Consider the following 16,454-nt stretch of genomic DNA (forward strand, 5'->3'; position numbering starts at 1 on the left):
TTCTGCCTCCTGGGTTCAAGCTATTCTCCTGCCTCAGCCTCCTGAGTTGCTGTCATTACAGGTGCCCACCACTATGCCCGGCTAATTTTTGTATTTTTAGTAGAGATGAGGTTTCACCATGTTGGCCAGGTTGGTCTTGAACTCCTGACCTCAGGTGACACCCACCTTGGCCTCCCAGAGTGCTGAGATTACAGATGTGAGCCACCATACCTGGCCCCATTAAACATTTTAACAAAGGAAAAAGAGATACTGCCCTTGCACTCCAGCCTGGGCAACAAGAGCGAAACTCCATCACACACACACAAAATATATATATATACACACACACACACACACACACACACACATACACATAATATGTTAGTATTTATTATTATGATATAATGAGATTATATTATAATATAATGAGATTATATTATATTAATAATGTAATGAGATTATATTATATTAATAATGTAATGAGAAAAAAATACAGCACCTAGATTAAATAAAAAGCAAAGTAGGCCGGGCCTGGTGGCTCACGCCTGTAATCCCAGCACTTTGGGAAGCTGAGGTGGGCGGATCACCTGAGGTCAGGAGTTTGACACCAGCCTGCGACATGGCGAAGCCCCGTCTCTACTAAAAATACAAAAATTAGCTGGGCGTGGTGGTGTATGCCTGTAATCCCAGCTACTCAGAAGGCTGAGGCAGGATCACGCCACTGCACTCCAGCCTGGGCAACAGAGTAAGACTGTCTAAAAAAAAAAAAAAAAAGCAAAGCAATATGTAAAGTTTATAACACTATATAAAAATATGAACAAAATTCCCAACAGAAAATTGGCAAGGGAGAAAAAACAAAAAAGTTTATACAAAGAGAAATGAGAGAAATGCAGTGGCCATTAACTAGAAATCAGCAATAGAAAAACAATGACATTAGAAATTAAAGATATGCAAATTTATTCATCCATATTGAAGTGCAATGTTATGTCCCTTAAAAGAGAGAGAAAGAACAGAAGTACAGCCATTGGAGCTATTGGGTAATCAGGTCTGGACAATATAATCAGTACTCACAGGTTTGGCAATAATGATCAAGAGCCGTAATCTCTGGTTATCCTAATTCTGTAATTAAAAATTAGAAAAGCTATATGAACAAAGTTGTTCAGAGCAGGTTTTGTTTATTTTATTTTTATTTTTATTTTTATTTTTGAGACAAGAGTCTTGCTCTGTCGCCCAGGCTGGAGTGCAGTGGTGCGATCTCGGCTCACTGCAAGCTCTGTCTCCTGGGTTCACACCACTCTCCTGCCTCAGTCTTCCGAGTAGCTGGAACTACAGGAGCCCGCCACCACACCTGGCTAATTTTTTTTTTTTTTTTTTTTGTATTTTTAGTAGAGACGGGGGTTTCACCACGTTAGCCAGGATGGTCTCGACCTCCTGACCTCGTGATCCGCCTGCCTCAGCCTCCTAAAGTGCTGGGATTACAGGCGTGAGCCACCGTGCCTGGCCCAGAGCAGCCTTTATTCATATAACAAAGATCTCAGAGTAACCCAAATATCTAGCAATCGATTTCAGCACATTTACTCGACAGACTATTTTCAAATCATTAGAATGTTAAATATGTAAAAGCATGAACAGTTTTTGATGAAACAATAAGTGAAAAGTAGAACTCAAAATTGTCTGCCCCACTATGTTAAAACAATAGAGAAAGATGAGCTGGGAACAAAGAGCGCATAAAGCCCGAGGATTGGAGTTGTCAATGGATGTGACGATGGGAAAATCCCTCTGAGCCTGCATTTGGGCTGCTGGGAGGGGATTTGCATCAGAATCCACAGATCACCAGCACTGGGCAGCCCTAATATTTAAAATGCAGATTCTAGACTCAATCAGGTGGGAGCCCAGAAATTTGCATTGTTAACACCTGTGTGTGTGTGTGTGTGTGTGTGTGTGTGTGTGTGTTTTATAAACACAGAAGGTTGGGAACCATGGATAACTAAGTGAAGTCATTTTGTCACTCAGATTTGAATTTTCTACAGGCTATAGAGTGCAGTTTGGCTAAAGCAAAACCCAGATACAGTCAGGACTACACAATTCCAGTTCGCTGTGGGTTGGGAAGGGATGGGTGGGCCAGTGCTGGCAAGCCTTGATCTTTGCCCGGGCTTGTCCTTCTGGGGAGAATTACCTGCTTCTGCTGGACCGAGGGTGCCCTCATCTCTGGCTACAGCCCGTGCTGCCATGGAAGACTCTTTCCGGTGCCCACTAAACCTTGATGTTCACCTTGTCCCCTGCCCCCAGAGAAGTCATCCGGACCCTCCCATCCCTGGAGTCTCTGCAGAGGTTATTTGACCAGCCGCTCTCCCCGGGCCTCCGTCCACGTCCTCAGGTAAAGGGTCTTGGGGTTGAAAAGGTGAGATTAATACACCAGGGAGGAGGATTGAGTTAGCCAGTCCTGAGGGCTCAGGAGGAAGAGGGGAGCACTGCCCATTGTGTGTTCACTGGGCAACAGCAAGCAGGTACGCATGGGTTGGGGGTGGGAGCCTCAGCCCCTGCCCTTTCCAGGAAGCCGTCTCCCACTGCCAGATTTTGATTTGAGGAATAAAGATTTCAAATTATGCACTCATCAGCAAAACTTATTTGTGCCAAATAAGGGGGTAAGCAGGGCCTGTTCCCATCATTTCTTATCAGAAACTGAAAGGAAAGAAAAAGAGATGTCTAAACTCTTGATCCTGCCTCTTGTCCCAGGAGGAGCAGGATGAAGGTGCCCCCCAACCCCCGCACCTGCTCATGGCCTGGCAGGAGGCCAAGGTCGTGTTGCCCATTAAGCAAATGTCTGTGTAACAAAAGGTGTCATCAATAAAGTTTTAACAAGTTTTTTAAAAAAGCAAAAGCTGTATCTTAGGAGAAAATACCTGCAACAAAGATTAGGGACGAAGGATTGCAGATAACAAAAGGTGTCATCAATAAAGTTTTAACAAGTTTTAAAAAAAAAGCAAAAGCTGTATCTCAGAAGAAAATACCTGCAACAAAGCTTAGGGACAAAGGATTACAGACAAAGTATTCATGTTTATATTATTATTTTTATTTGAGACATGGTCTTGCTTTGTCGCCCAGGCTGGCGTGCAGTGGCACAATCACAGCTCACTGCATCCTCAAACATCGGGGCTCAAGCGATCCACCCCACCTGAGCCTCCCATGTATTAAAACTGCAATACTTTTGCACCAGCTAATAGCTGGGGATTACAGGTGTATGCCACCATGCCAATCTCCTTTTAAAATTTTTTGTAGAGACAGATCTCACTGTGTTGCCCAGGTTGGTTTCAAACTTCTGGCCATCTTCCTGCCCCAGCCTTCTGAAGTGCTGGGATTACAGGTGGGAGCCACCATGCCTGGCCATTTTTTTAAAAATTCCTACAAATAATTAAGTAAAAACAATCCAATTTTTAGAATGCGGAAAGGCTATAAACAAGGCGGTTCACTGAAGAGGGACAGGGAATAGCCAGTATAGATATGAAAAGGTGTTCAACCTCACCTTGTTAGTAACCGGGAAATGACATTTGACACTAGGCAGCCTCTTCTTGCCTATTAGATGGACAAAGAGTTGATGCTCAAGTTGATGGTTGAGTCAGGACTTGGCTAGGGTGTGGGGTGGAGGAGGTGCTCACAGGGGCTCACTCCTCTGCTGTTGGGAATGGAAATGGGTTTTCTGAACGGCAGTTTGGCCATTTGTATGAAAATGTGAACTGCAGGCATCCCTCAAGCCCGCAGTTCCATATGTTGGCAGCTTCTTAGGGACTACAAGTACACAAAGAGTAACAGAAAAAAAACATTGAAAATCACATAAACAGGCCAGGCGTGGTAGTTCACGCCTGTAATCCCAGTACTTTGGGAGGCCGAAGCGGGTGGATCACCTGAGGTTGGGAATTCGAGACCAACCTGACCAACATGGTGAAACGCTGTCTCTACCAAAAATACAAAAATTAGCCAGGCATGGTGGTGGGCGCCTGTAATCCCAGCTACTCGGGAGGCTGAGGCAGGAGCATTGCTTGAACCCGGGAGGTGGACGTTGCAGTGAGCCGAGATGGCGCCACTGCACTCCAGCCTGGGTGACAGAGTGAGACTCCATCTCCATCTAAAACAAAAAAAAAAGGAAAAAGAAAAAAAGAAAATCACATAGACATGGAGAGCTGGTGAACTGCAGTGGTGCAGAATTCTGTTCTAAGGTGTGAACACTGCTCTGGAAAGATCTCCAAGACTACTGTTAGGTGGAAAAGCAAATGGCAGGATGATATAGAAACTCTGATGGAAGTCTCCACGAGGAAATCAGATGGGAAGGATTTAAACCCAAAGGGCCACGCTGGTCACCACAATTCAGGGATGAGACTGGGGAGAAGGGGACTGGGCCAAGGGGGATTTTGAGTTTGCCCACATTGTTAGTTTAAGTTTTCTACGGAGAACACGAATTTGTATTTTACTTGTGCAACTTTCAAAATTCAGAAAAAAAAATTTTTGCTTTCTCTGAAGTGAATGATGGGTTAATTTCTAAGAAAGTAAAAGCAAATCTAGATAAAACAGGGGCTCTGCCCGACACTTGAACTTAAGTAGTTTGAGTGGAAGAACACTCAGTCAAGTCTTTGAAGTAGATTAGAAGCGAGAAAAAGCCTCGTGAGAGAGGCCAGCTGCAGTCCCAGTTACGGTGCTGCCTGGTGGAGGCCAGTCTCTGCATTTGGTGGCAGGACAGAGCAGCCACCCGGTGGAGGGTGGGTCGTGCTGCCACACTCCCCTCCCCTTTATGAGACCCTGAGTCTTGAAGAAAAACAGAAAAGGTTGTTCTTGATTTGTCTTTAGGAATTCAGAAATCAAGAGGGAGTTGAGGCTGCCTTGAGGAGAGGAAAGAACATTGGTCCATGGATCAGAAACACCTGAGTTCAAATTCTGATTCACCCTCCTGGATCTTTAGTCTCCCCATCTGTGAAATGGGGACAGTAATATCTCTGCAGGGTTTGGTTAAGGAGTGAGTGAAACTGGGTGCGTGAGACGTCTGACCCTGCTAGACTCTCACCAACATGAGGCCCTTTCCCTTAAGTAGGCAAGACAAGCTGGGGACACCCAAACCCCTGTGTGGTTACTTGAGGACTGCTGGGAAGTGTGAAATGCAATGTTATCAAAATGCTGGCTGGCCTGGGGGATGGGGGAGACCTGGGTCCACCCTGTGTGAGAAAGGAGAGCCGGTAACCTCCCTTGGATGGTTAACCTGCCTTGGCGCCCACTTCCTTTTTTTTTTGAAAAGCGCAACTGAAAAGCAAAGTGAAAAAACTGGGTCAGCTGATGTAAACCCTCAGGTAGCAGTCAGACCAGTCTACCCTTTAACAGGCTAAGCTGTGAATTCTATCCTCAACCTCGACACTGGTGACATTTGGGACTGGGTTGTTCTCTGTCGTGGAGGACTCCTGTGCACTCTAGGAGTCCTCCACATCCTGGCCTCTACCCATGAGATGCCATTAGCATCCCCTAGCTGTGACAACTGGAAATGTCTCAGACATTGCCAAATGTCCCCTGGAGGGCAAAATCGCCACCAGCTGAGGACCACTGGGCTAGCCCCCAATTCAAATCTCAGGTCTATACTAGCTGTAAACTCACCACTCTGACTCTATTCCCCCATCAGCAAAACAAGGATTAGAAAAATCAAGACATGTGAGGATTAGATGACTTAATATATTTCAGATGTGCTTGGCATATCATACGAACTCATCAAATCATCATTAGGCAGAAGTATGGGGAAAGCTCCAGCATTTTTCTAATACTTTTTCTTTCAAGCACGAACGCCCTGTTTGTCAGTAACTTCATTTATGTTCTCTAAGATCTTGTTAGATCTCCCCTCCCAAAAGTCACAAATCCAAAGAGAGAGCCGGTGGGGGGCGGGGGACCTGCAATTGCATGGTGACTGCCCGGGGTGAAGGCAGGTCATTCCAAATGTCCTCTACTGTGAAAAGGAGGAGGCTTGAATCTGTGTTACCGTTTCAATTATTTATGAGATAAATAACCCTAAAACAAGGGAATCCTGAACTATCCCATCTCCTGACCAGCTTTTCTTCTCAACCAACAGGCAGCCATTCTGTTGTTCCCTTGCCTGAGTCTTAGCACCACCCCTTCAAGCCACTTTACTGATTGACAATAACTAAAGAAGAATTGTAAGCTTTATTAAGAAGCAAGGGAAAGACCAAAAAGTGGTTAGAGAAAGCACTGACAATTATTAACTGCTGTGATGGTGGAGTGACGGTTATTGGGACGGGGAATGGTGTGGTGTCTAAGGGTGGTAGTGATGGTGATGACAGAGGTGGTCATGATCATGGGAGGGCTGGTAGGAGTGGAGATGGTGGTGGTGATGGTGATGGTAGAGGTGGTCATGATCATATGGGAGTGATAGGGGAGGAGATGGTGGTAGTGATGGTGGAGGTGGTCATGATCATATGGGAGTGATAGGGGAGGAGATGGTGGTAGTGATGGTGGAGGTGGTCATGGTCAGGGTAGGAATGGTGAGAGTGGAGATGGTGGTGGTGATGGTGATGGTGAGGGTGGAGATGGTGGTAGTGATGGTGATGGTGGAGGTGGTCATGATTATGGTGAGAGTGGTAGGGGTGGAGATGGTGGTAGTGATGGCGATGGTGGAGGTGGTCATGATCATGGAAAATAATAGGTGTGGAGATAGTGGTAGTGATGGTGATGGTGGAGGTGGTCATGATCACGGTGGGTCTGGTAGGGGTAGAGATGGTGATGGTGATGTTAGAGGTGGTCATGATCATGGTAGAACTGGTAGGGGTGGAGGTGGTGGTAGTGATGGTGATGGTGATGGTGGAGGTGGTCATAATTATGGTGGGAGTGGTAGGGGTGGAGATGATGGTAGTGATGATGATAGTGGAGGTTGTCATGATTATGGTAAGAGTGGGAGGGGTGGAGATGGTGGTGGTGATGGTGAGGGTGGAGGTGGTCATGAACATGGTGGGAGTGATGGGTGGAGATGGTGGTAGTGATGGTGATGGTGATGGTGAGGGTGAAGGTGGTGGTAGTGATGGTGATGGTGGAGGTGGTCATGATCATGATAGGACTGGTAGGGGTGGAGATGGTGGTGGTGATGGTGATGGTGAGGATGGAGGTGGTGGTGGTGATGGTGAGGGTGGAGATGGTGGTAGTGATGGTGATGGTGAGGGTGAAGGTGGTAGTGGTGATGGTGATGGTGGAGGTGGTTATGATCATGGTGGGAGTGATGGGGTAGAGATGGTGGTGGTGATGGTGATGGTGAGGGTGGAGGTGGTGGTGGTGATGGTGAGGGTGGAGATGGTGGTAGTGATGGTGATGGTGAGGGTGAAGGTGGTAGTGGTGATGGTGATGGTGGAGGTGGTTATGATCATGGTGGGAGTGATGGGGTAGAGATGGTGGTGGTGATGGTGATGGTGAGGGTGGAGGTGGTAGTGGTGATGGTGAGGGTGGAGGTGGTAGTAGTGATGGTGATGGTGGAGGTGGGCATGATCATGGTGGGAGTGATAGGGGTGGAGATGGTGGTAGTGATGGTGGTGTTGGTGGTGATTGTGGTGGCCATGCTGATGACTCTGGTGGTGCTGTTGAAGGGGATCCTATTGATCACGGCAGTGCCATTGATCATTGTGCAGAGGCAGCAGTGGTAATGGAGGTGGTGATAGTAAAAGTAGTATACTAAAGTAGCTGGGTGGAAAATTGAGGTCAAAAGCAAGTGCAGCCTGGCTGCTATATTGAGCAAGGGGTGAGGTAAAGGGACATCACCTGCCTGGTGATAACCCTGGTTCCATTCTGCTTTGTGTTCACATTAGTCATACATGTGTCTGATTTTTCTCATTCCACCTCTTATTATGAACTTAATAAGGTATTAATAATTTAATAAGGTATCTTATTAACTCTACATTTCCACACCTAGCAACATGTCTAACATAGAATAGATGCTTTGTAAATGTTTCTTCTGTGAATAAGTGCATGAGACCATGTACTTGGCATCAGGCAGACAGGATACATGTCTTCCTCTGCCATTTACTAGCTGTGCGACCTCAGACAAGTTAGTTCATCTCTCTGGGCCCTGTATGTACTGAACAACTTAACTGAGCATCTTCGTTGGCCAGACACTGTTCTGAGCCCCAGTGTTGCAGTACTGAACACAGTCCTCTTGATCTCCATTCTCATGGAGCCTCCATTCAGCAGGGAAGACAAACAATGAACACATATTGGAAGGAGATAACTTTAGCTCGTGGTGATTGAAATGGAACAAAACAAGGCAACTTGATAGAGGTGACCTGGTGGCTATTTTAGACAGGGTGGTCAGGGAAGACCTCTTTGTGGGGCTGAGACCTGAATGATGAGGAGGTGCCCCTCCCAGGGGAAATTGAGTCTCTGGAGATTCCTCAGAAGGGAAGCTCAAGGCAGATATGAGTTGAGGATGAGAGTGGCTCAGATCTTGGTGGGGCGGGTGAGGTGGGGGGCTGCATCATATAGGACCTCGGAGGGCAGGGAAGGGGTCGGGATCATTTTCTCCTCTATGTGGAGAAGAACTGTACTGGGGTTTCAAGCAGCAGGGCTGGGTCTATTTTGGAAGTAGGATGGGAACACCATGCAGCAGGTGTAGGAGGGAGGAAAGGTAACATGCAAGGACAGTCCTCGAGTTTTGTTTAAGCAACGGAGTGGGTGAGGTGAGAAGCACCGGGGGAGAGGCAGATTTACAGGGAAGAAGAAATGAAGATCTATTTTTTGGCCATGTGAATTCTGAGAAGATTGTAGAGATCCCTGTGTCCTCATCTGCCGGAAGGAGATAATAATAGAACTTGTGGGGCTGCGGGGAGGCTGGAATGGGGTGAGGTGCAGAGAGAACCCAGAGCATTGCCTCTCGATGGTTCAGGTTCAGTGATGCTGCCCTGATCCTCTTTCCCTCCTCTCCCAGGTTCCTGGTGAGGCCAATCCCATCAACATGGTGTCCAAGCTCAGCCAACTGACAAGCCTGTTGTCGTCTATTGAAGACAAGGTACGTGTGGGGCTCCTGCGGCTTCTCTTGGTCTCCTCTTTGGTCCCCTCTTTGCATGGAGAATGCCCAGATGCACAGGCTCGGCATCCCCTTGACCCTCTGTCTCTAACGCTGCCGCCCACAGGTCAAGGCCTTGCTGCACGAGGGTCCTGAGTCTCCGCACCGGCGCTCCCTTATCCCTCCAGTCACCTTTGAGGTAAGTGGCCATGGGACAGCAGAGCCTGGGCTTGGGCTCCACAGCTGGGCAGAGAGACATGTTCTTGTTCCTGTGGAAAGAGGGACTGGGGCTTGAGCTGGGGAAGAGCAGGGAGCGCATTAGCCAAGAATGGCAATCAGTTGACCTTTGTCGCTGTGATGGCGGTTCAACGTCAGAACGGGCACCCAGAGGCGACTGGGAAATCCCCTTCAGAGGGAAGCTACAAGGGAGGAGTGTCTCATTGGGCCAGGCACCATGTAAACTTTGTCCTTCTCAAAATGGCAGAGATGAGTGACATCAGACGGGGCTGCAAAGTACTGCCTCAAGGGGGTGGGGAATTCAGAAAAAAAACCGTGCGATTCCTGTGATTTCCATGAGAATGACTGGATTAGAATCTCCAGACTTGACCTAAAATGCGTTCTTTACAATCCCCAGAGATTCTAGTATATTCACCCCAGCACTGGTCCCACATTCAGGAATCCAGTGTGAGACCCGCACCCCCTCCGCCACACACACATTCCCCACCCCAAAGTCCTTTCTAGACCTGGTGATTATCCTCTATTAAGATAAATTTCCATTTTCTGAGCATGCCTACGCAACTGTTGTGGGTTTTCTTTTCTATTATTATCAGTAAATGTTCAATCAGTGGTTGTAACAAGGCCTGGGAGTTTAAATCTATTACTAAAATCCTTTCTGGAAGTAGGTGACACATCAGATTAATGAGTGTTGTCAAAGTCATCAGTGAATGAACCATTTCCAGCAATTCGTCTGTTTCCACCAGCAAACCTGTTGGCAGAATGGCTCCCCCACACACAGTGGACGAGGGGGATGCCCCTAGAGTCTCTGTGATTCCCGGGAGACGCCTGTGGAAACATGCACGTGCGCCGCTGGGGCAAGAGAAGCCCAGTGGCCCCACGAAGGACGCACACCAGAGGTTGCCCAGCCATGTAGACAACGGGTTCGGGCAGGGGAAGCCTTGCAAAAGCCCAGGCAGAAAGTCAATGAGTGACACATCTCTTCTCTTCTAAGGTGAAGGCAGAGTCTCTGGGGATTCCTCAGAAAATGCAGCTCAAAGTCGACGTTGAGTCTGGGAAACTGATCATTAAGAAGTCCAAGGATGGTTCTGAGGACAAGTTCTACAGCCACAAGAAAAGTAAGACCCCTCGTGCCTATCAACCACTGCCCCTCACCTGCCTGTGGAATTCCTGCCCTCTCAGCTCACCTCTCAGAAGGCCTGTCCTGCAGGTCTGTCTTCTGCACGCATGCGCGCCTGCGCTCATGCTTTTTTTTTTGTGTGTGTGTGTGTGTGTGTGTGTGTGTGTGTGTGTGTGTTTCTTCTCTTCCCCACCAAGACCCAGTATGATCCATGCTATCACCTCTCAGTGCCGGGCACAAAGCCTTGCACAGATGAGGTCTTGTTGACAATTGGGTAGTGTCTGTAGCACAGGATAAACTAAACTGTGAGTACATGGACTCTGGAACCAAACTGCCTAAATTCACGTCCCAGCTCTGCCACTTAGCAGCTGTGTGACCTGGAACATGTCATGACCTCTCTAGCCCTCAGTTTCCTCATCTGTAAAATGGGGATGATAAAAATTATGTGAATAATATGCTCAAGGCTCTTTAGGCTAGAGCCCAGCATGTAGTGGCCACTTTGAGAGTCAGCTGTTATTAGTAGGTTCTGAGAACCATCAAACCAACTCATCCATAAAATGGAAGCTCTTCACACAACAAATGCATATAGAGAAGCTGCAGTGGGGCAAGACAAGGGGATCCAGGGCCAGCAGGACAGATGAGGCCCCTGCCCACATGGAATTTATATTCTGGTGCATTGAGTGGCCGATAGAGACTCAAATACATCTGTCAATACAGATGAATGATCAGATGGATGATCTGTCAATACAGTGGATGATCCAGCTATGAAAAGTGCTACAAAGAAAACAAAACAGGGCAATGGGGTAGAGGTTAACTGGCAAGAGGGGATAGTGTAGAAAGGGCAGACATGGAAGTTTCCTCTGAGTAAGAGGCACATTGGCGGAGACCCCGAGGCTGAGAAGCAACCAGTCGGGCAGGGGTCTGAGGGAAGAGCATCCCAGCTAGCAGAGCAGCATGTGCAAACGCTGGGAGATGGGCACTGGGGCCTAGGTCAGGGAGGCCAGGCAGGGTGTCAGGAGGCAGGGGGGTAGGCAATGCCCAGTGCAGTGCCACATGGGGCTGGAGAACAGCAGCAGAAAGGACCAGAGGGCTGACGAAAGCATGAGAGTTTCCTGAGCAGCCTCTGGTTCTGGCTGATGGCAAATGGACATCTTTCTTCATCTGGGTGGCCAATGGGTTCCCCCGAGAAACCTGATCAATGCGTAGACCCTTGCCTCAGATAAATCCCAACCTTCATACAACAGTTTGCATCCATGTCAGGTTTTAAGACCACTATGAAGCCCCCCAAGTCCCTGTGGCTACAACACTTTTTTTTATTCTTTAGTGTCTCAAAGTTCATTTAGAGGGGCATGGTTAAGGTTGCCACAATTAGCAGATAAAAATACAGGAGGCCCAGTAAAATTTGAATTTCAGATAAACAACCAATATAGTATATGTATGTCCCATGCAATATTTGGGACATACTTATATGCAACAATGATTCACAGTTTTTCTGAAGTTCAAATTTAACTGGGTCTCCTGTATTTTATCTGGCTTCTTCAGGCATGATCAGCACCTTTTTTTTTTTTTTTTTTTTTGAGACAAAGTCTCGCTCTATCACCCAGACTGGAGTGCAGTGCCGCGATCTTGGCCCACTGCAACCTCCGCCTCCTGGGTTCAAGTGATTCTCCTGCCTCAGTTTCCCGAGTAGCTGGGACTACAGGACCACCACCACACCCAGCTATTTTTTTATTTTTAGTAAAGACAGGGTTTCACCATGTTGGTCAGCGTGGTCTTGAACTCCTGACCTCAAGTGATCCACCCGCTTTGGCTTCCTAAAGTGCTGGGATTACAGGCATGAACCACTGTGCTCAGCCATCTTTTGTTCTTAATAAAGTCGTATGCACTAAGTGTGGGGAACTGGGAGGACCTTGGCAGGGCCTGTGCATTCAGAGTCCTCGCTGTCCCTGTGTCCTTGGAGACAGGATGCTCTGTCCCCCAGGTATAGGGAGGGCTCCTCTCATATAAGGCTCTATAACCTGCTTTAGAGGAATGTCAGAGGGTCCTTCCTGCACCTGCCATTGCTCAAATTCCTTCAGCTTAAAATATTCAACATGCTTAGGATGCCATATTTTGAAATAGTGCATCCTGAACCCCACTGATAGCACAGTGGGGTGCTAGTAGCCCAGTCTTGAGTCCCAGGTCAGCCACTTGTGACTTGGGTCTGGTGCCTTTTCTCTGGTCCTCAGTTTACTCTTCTGTCCAGCAGGGATAGTAGCAGCATCTTGCAGGGCTCTCATGAGTCTTATGTGGGTGAACATCAAAGCAACTGGTGCCCAACCTCCAGGGAGTGCTCAATGTGATTGACTGTCACCACCACCACCACCATTATTATTACTCTTCCAGGGTAGCCGTGAGGGAGGCTGATCTCAGGGAATGGCTGGGGGTGACATCATAGCTGTCATAGTCCTGCAGAGGGGAGCTCATAGCATCATGGTGGCCCCTGTGTATAGTGGCAAGTTGGGCAGGAGAAATGGGGAGTCACTGATGATTTGAACAGAAAGGCTGTGTGGAAAGTGAGCTTAGAGTGGTGGTTTCCTCTTATCTGTTGATATGATTTGGCTGTGTCCCCACCCAAATCTCATTTTGAACTGTAGCTCCCATAATCCCCCTTGTCATGAGAAGGACCGGGTGGGGAGGTAATTAAATCACTGGGATGAGTTTTTCCCATGCTGTTCTCATGGTAGTGAATAAATCTCATGAGATCTGATGGTTTTATAAAGGGTAGTTCCCCTGCACAAGCTCTCTTGCCTGCCGCCATGTAAGACGTGACTTTGCTCCTCCTTTGCTTCTGCTATGATTGTGAGGCCTCCCCAGCCATGTGGAACTGTGAGTCCATTAAAACTCTTTCCTTTATAAATTACCTAGTCTTGGGTATGTCTTTATTAGCAGCGTGAGAACAGACTAATACATCTGTTAAGGAGAGAGGGGTGGCCCCAACTTGGATAAGAGGAGATGGAAACGTTAAGATGAGTGAAGATTGTCAGAGCACCTGATTACTAAAAAACTTAAGATTGAAAGAAACACCTCCCAGGGTTCTCAGAAGTGCTGTGAACTTTTGTCGGTTTAATGCAACAGATATTTGCGTAGCATCTTCTATGGGCCAGCCCTTCATCGTGAACACTTCCTCTAAGGATTTGCTGTGGAGAAGGGAACGCTGGCACATGGGCAGGTATTAGAATGTGCTCCGGAGGGAGGTTAGTCCCGAGGGAGGACTGGTTAGCTCTTTTGGGGAGTGAGGGCAGGAGACTTCACACCACCGATGTGGCTCTGACCGGGATTTGAAGGATGAATAGGATTTTGCCAAGCATGAGGCAGGGGAGGGCACTGGTACTGAGAGAATGGGGTGTGCAGGGAACGGGACAGGGGGTTAGTGAAATCACACATTACATGTTGCTCATCTCTCGCTGTGGTTCTGGAGAGAGAAGCAGCTGGGCACGCCATCCTAGGTGTGAACAGAGCCTAGAATGCCCAAGTAAGGATTGGAGCTGTTGCTGCTGAGAAGTGGGTATTCTCCTTTGTGGAAACAGATCAGGGATGGGTGAAAGAGCTAAACTAGAGATCACTGGCCCTAAGAAAATCCAGCTCTAGTTAAGAATGGGCTATGCATGGGTGCAGTGGTACGCACCTGTATTCTTAGCTACTTGGGAGGCTGAAGTGGGAGGATCACTTGGAGCCAGGAGTTTGAGTTCACCCTGAGCAACACAGCAAGACTCCATCTCTAAAAATTAATAATAATAATAATAATAATAGGCTATTTCAGAGCAGGTTTGTGAGCCCTGAAGAGCATGGGTGCCCACAGACTGCCAGCCCACTCTCCGGGAATGTGCCCACCTGGCTCCAGTCCTCCCGTCAATCCAGGATGGTGGAGCCTGACTTCCTCTCTGTGGTGACACCTGTCACATCAGAGCACAACTGACTGCTCACAAATTCCCTCCCCCTAAAAAGGGCAAGGTCTTTCCTTTACACACCCTGGACTCTGCAGGCCCCAGCTCGGGCCCTGGGGCTCAGCAAGTGCGTGCTCAGGGATTGCCAATTGCCTGAGGCACTTGCAATGTCATCCATCATAAATCCCAGTTCTGTCTCCCCTCTTTAATGTGGGCTTCACAAAGGCTGGGATGTGGATTTTTTGGTTGTTGTTAACCACTAAATCCCAGAGCCAAAACAGTGCTTAGCATAGAGTAAGTGATCAGTAAATGCATATTGAGAGAATGCATGCATGAATCAGTGAATGAATGCAAGAATGAAGGAACGCACACAGGAATAAGAATGAATGTAATAATGAATGAATGCACACATGAATGAGAGAATGAAGGCAAGAATGAATGAATCTATGCATGAATGAGCAAATGTGTCCTAAACCAGGTAAGATCATACAGTTCTCATGGATGCATGTTTAAGTGGCTTCTTTACAGTTGGTGCTGAGAGGCAGTGTGGTTCAAGAGTGGGTGCTCTAGGTAAACCAGATGCATGTGTTGGTTCCATGACTTGCTAATAGTATGATCTCAAGTAAGCTACTTAACTCCTCAAAGCCTCAATGATGCCTCCACAAGACAGGGGTTCCTACAGGGGTTGTTGTGAGAGTTAATGGGGTAAGGTGTGTCCTTAGTGCGGAGTCTGGCTCATGGTGAGTTTCCAGCCATGGTTATTATGACAGAGCGGTGCTCGCCTGGAGGGAATCTGTGGTTGCAAGAGTTGGAGCTTCCTTACCTTATTTTAATCACCATGTTCATGAATAGCTTTGGCATCATGGTCTTCTACACATAGGAACAGCCAGTTGCTGTATGTTCAAATCATAAAATATTCATGCTCCGAGCACCTGCTATGCAGGTACCAGGCTTTGGGATGCGAAGGTGAACCAGCCAGCCGGGATCCTAGCTTTCAGGAAAGTTTCATTCAAATCAGGGCAAAGGAGAAAATAAGCAAACACACAAATATACAAACCAGGAATGTGTCAGGGAATGATAAACTCTAGACCTGGGGATTTAAATAGAAAAATATGACAGTAATGGGAAAAAGCCTTTCTGTGGACATGCTGTGCCATTTGAACCGAGACCTGAGTGTCAGGAAGATGCTGGCTGTGCCCAACCCAGGGAAAGAGGCAACTGGGCTCAGTTCTAAGGCAGGAACAAGTATGGCGTGTGAGACGGCTGGGCGGCCAGGACTCAGACAAGGCTGAGGCTGGACAGGGGCCAGGCATGTGGGCTTGCTGAGCCAGAGTACCAGCTCACGTTTCCTTCCAAATGCAGCAAGCCACTATTAGGAGGTTTTCAGCTGGGGGGGTGTGGCGTGATTCCACTTCAAAAAGATAACTCTGGCTGCTGTACTGAGAATAAACTATGGGAAGAGAGGAAGAGTGGAGACAGGGACACCAATTAGGAGGCCATGATAGCAGCCAGGCAAGAGGCGGTGGCAGCTGGAGATGGGAAAAGGTGAACGGGGTGGGAACGTTTCAAAGGTAGACCAGCCAGCACCTGCTGATCGATACCATGTAGCAGGACGAGGGAAACGGAACTTCTAGTGTTATTTCACTGGGCGTGGGGAAGGTGGGGCGCTGACTGACTCTGATGGAATAATAACCCTGATCAAACAAGATATCACATCCTGGGGGCAACCGCACAGTCCTGCAAACAGATGGCAAGGAAATTCAGGGGAAGGAGACATGGCCTGATCGTAGCAGACTGGAAAAGTCTCAGAGCATTTGGTTAGCAGTGGTAGAAATCGGACTGTGGGATGCTTACTGAGGTGCAGACGAAGCTGATGTCATTTCCCTTTGGGGAGGCTTCCAGCTCAAAGTGATGGTTAAATGCATGCTCTGTCATCAGTTCCCTTCCGGAAGGCAAAACCCACAGGGAAAGAGAGAATGGGAGAGCAGCAACATTCTGAAAGCCGGAAAGGAGATGGATAGCGAGAGTCACTTGTAGGAACCAAAAAACGAAACCCTAAGCAGGTGGAAGAAAAAACAGAGACACTGACTCACACAAAACCCACAAAGGGCTCAGGAGCTGAGAGCCTTGGGGACCCCAAGAAGTGGGGTGAAGGTGGGGTTATACA

General features: G+C 47.8%; 1 protein-coding gene across 2 annotated transcripts in view; it reads left to right on the forward strand.

Annotated features, from left to right (window-relative positions):
• Positions 1–16,454, forward strand: part of INPP5D (inositol polyphosphate-5-phosphatase D) — a 148,968-nt gene that overhangs the window by 77,736 nt on the left and 54,778 nt on the right. For both annotated transcript variants that reach the window (XM_003813132.4, XM_008965726.4), the window contains exons 6-9: positions 2,269–2,356; positions 8,930–9,010; positions 9,135–9,206; positions 10,236–10,359. In XM_003813132.4, the coding sequence (XP_003813180.1) occupies positions 2,269–2,356; positions 8,930–9,010; positions 9,135–9,206; positions 10,236–10,359 (365 nt within the window). The remainder of the gene's footprint in view (positions 1–2,268; positions 2,357–8,929; positions 9,011–9,134; positions 9,207–10,235; positions 10,360–16,454) is intronic.

The sequence above is a fragment of the Pan paniscus genome, chromosome 13 (genome assembly GCF_029289425.2).
Source record: "Pan paniscus chromosome 13, NHGRI_mPanPan1-v2.0_pri, whole genome shotgun sequence".
Classification (NCBI taxonomy): Eukaryota; Metazoa; Chordata; class Mammalia; order Primates; family Hominidae; genus Pan; species Pan paniscus.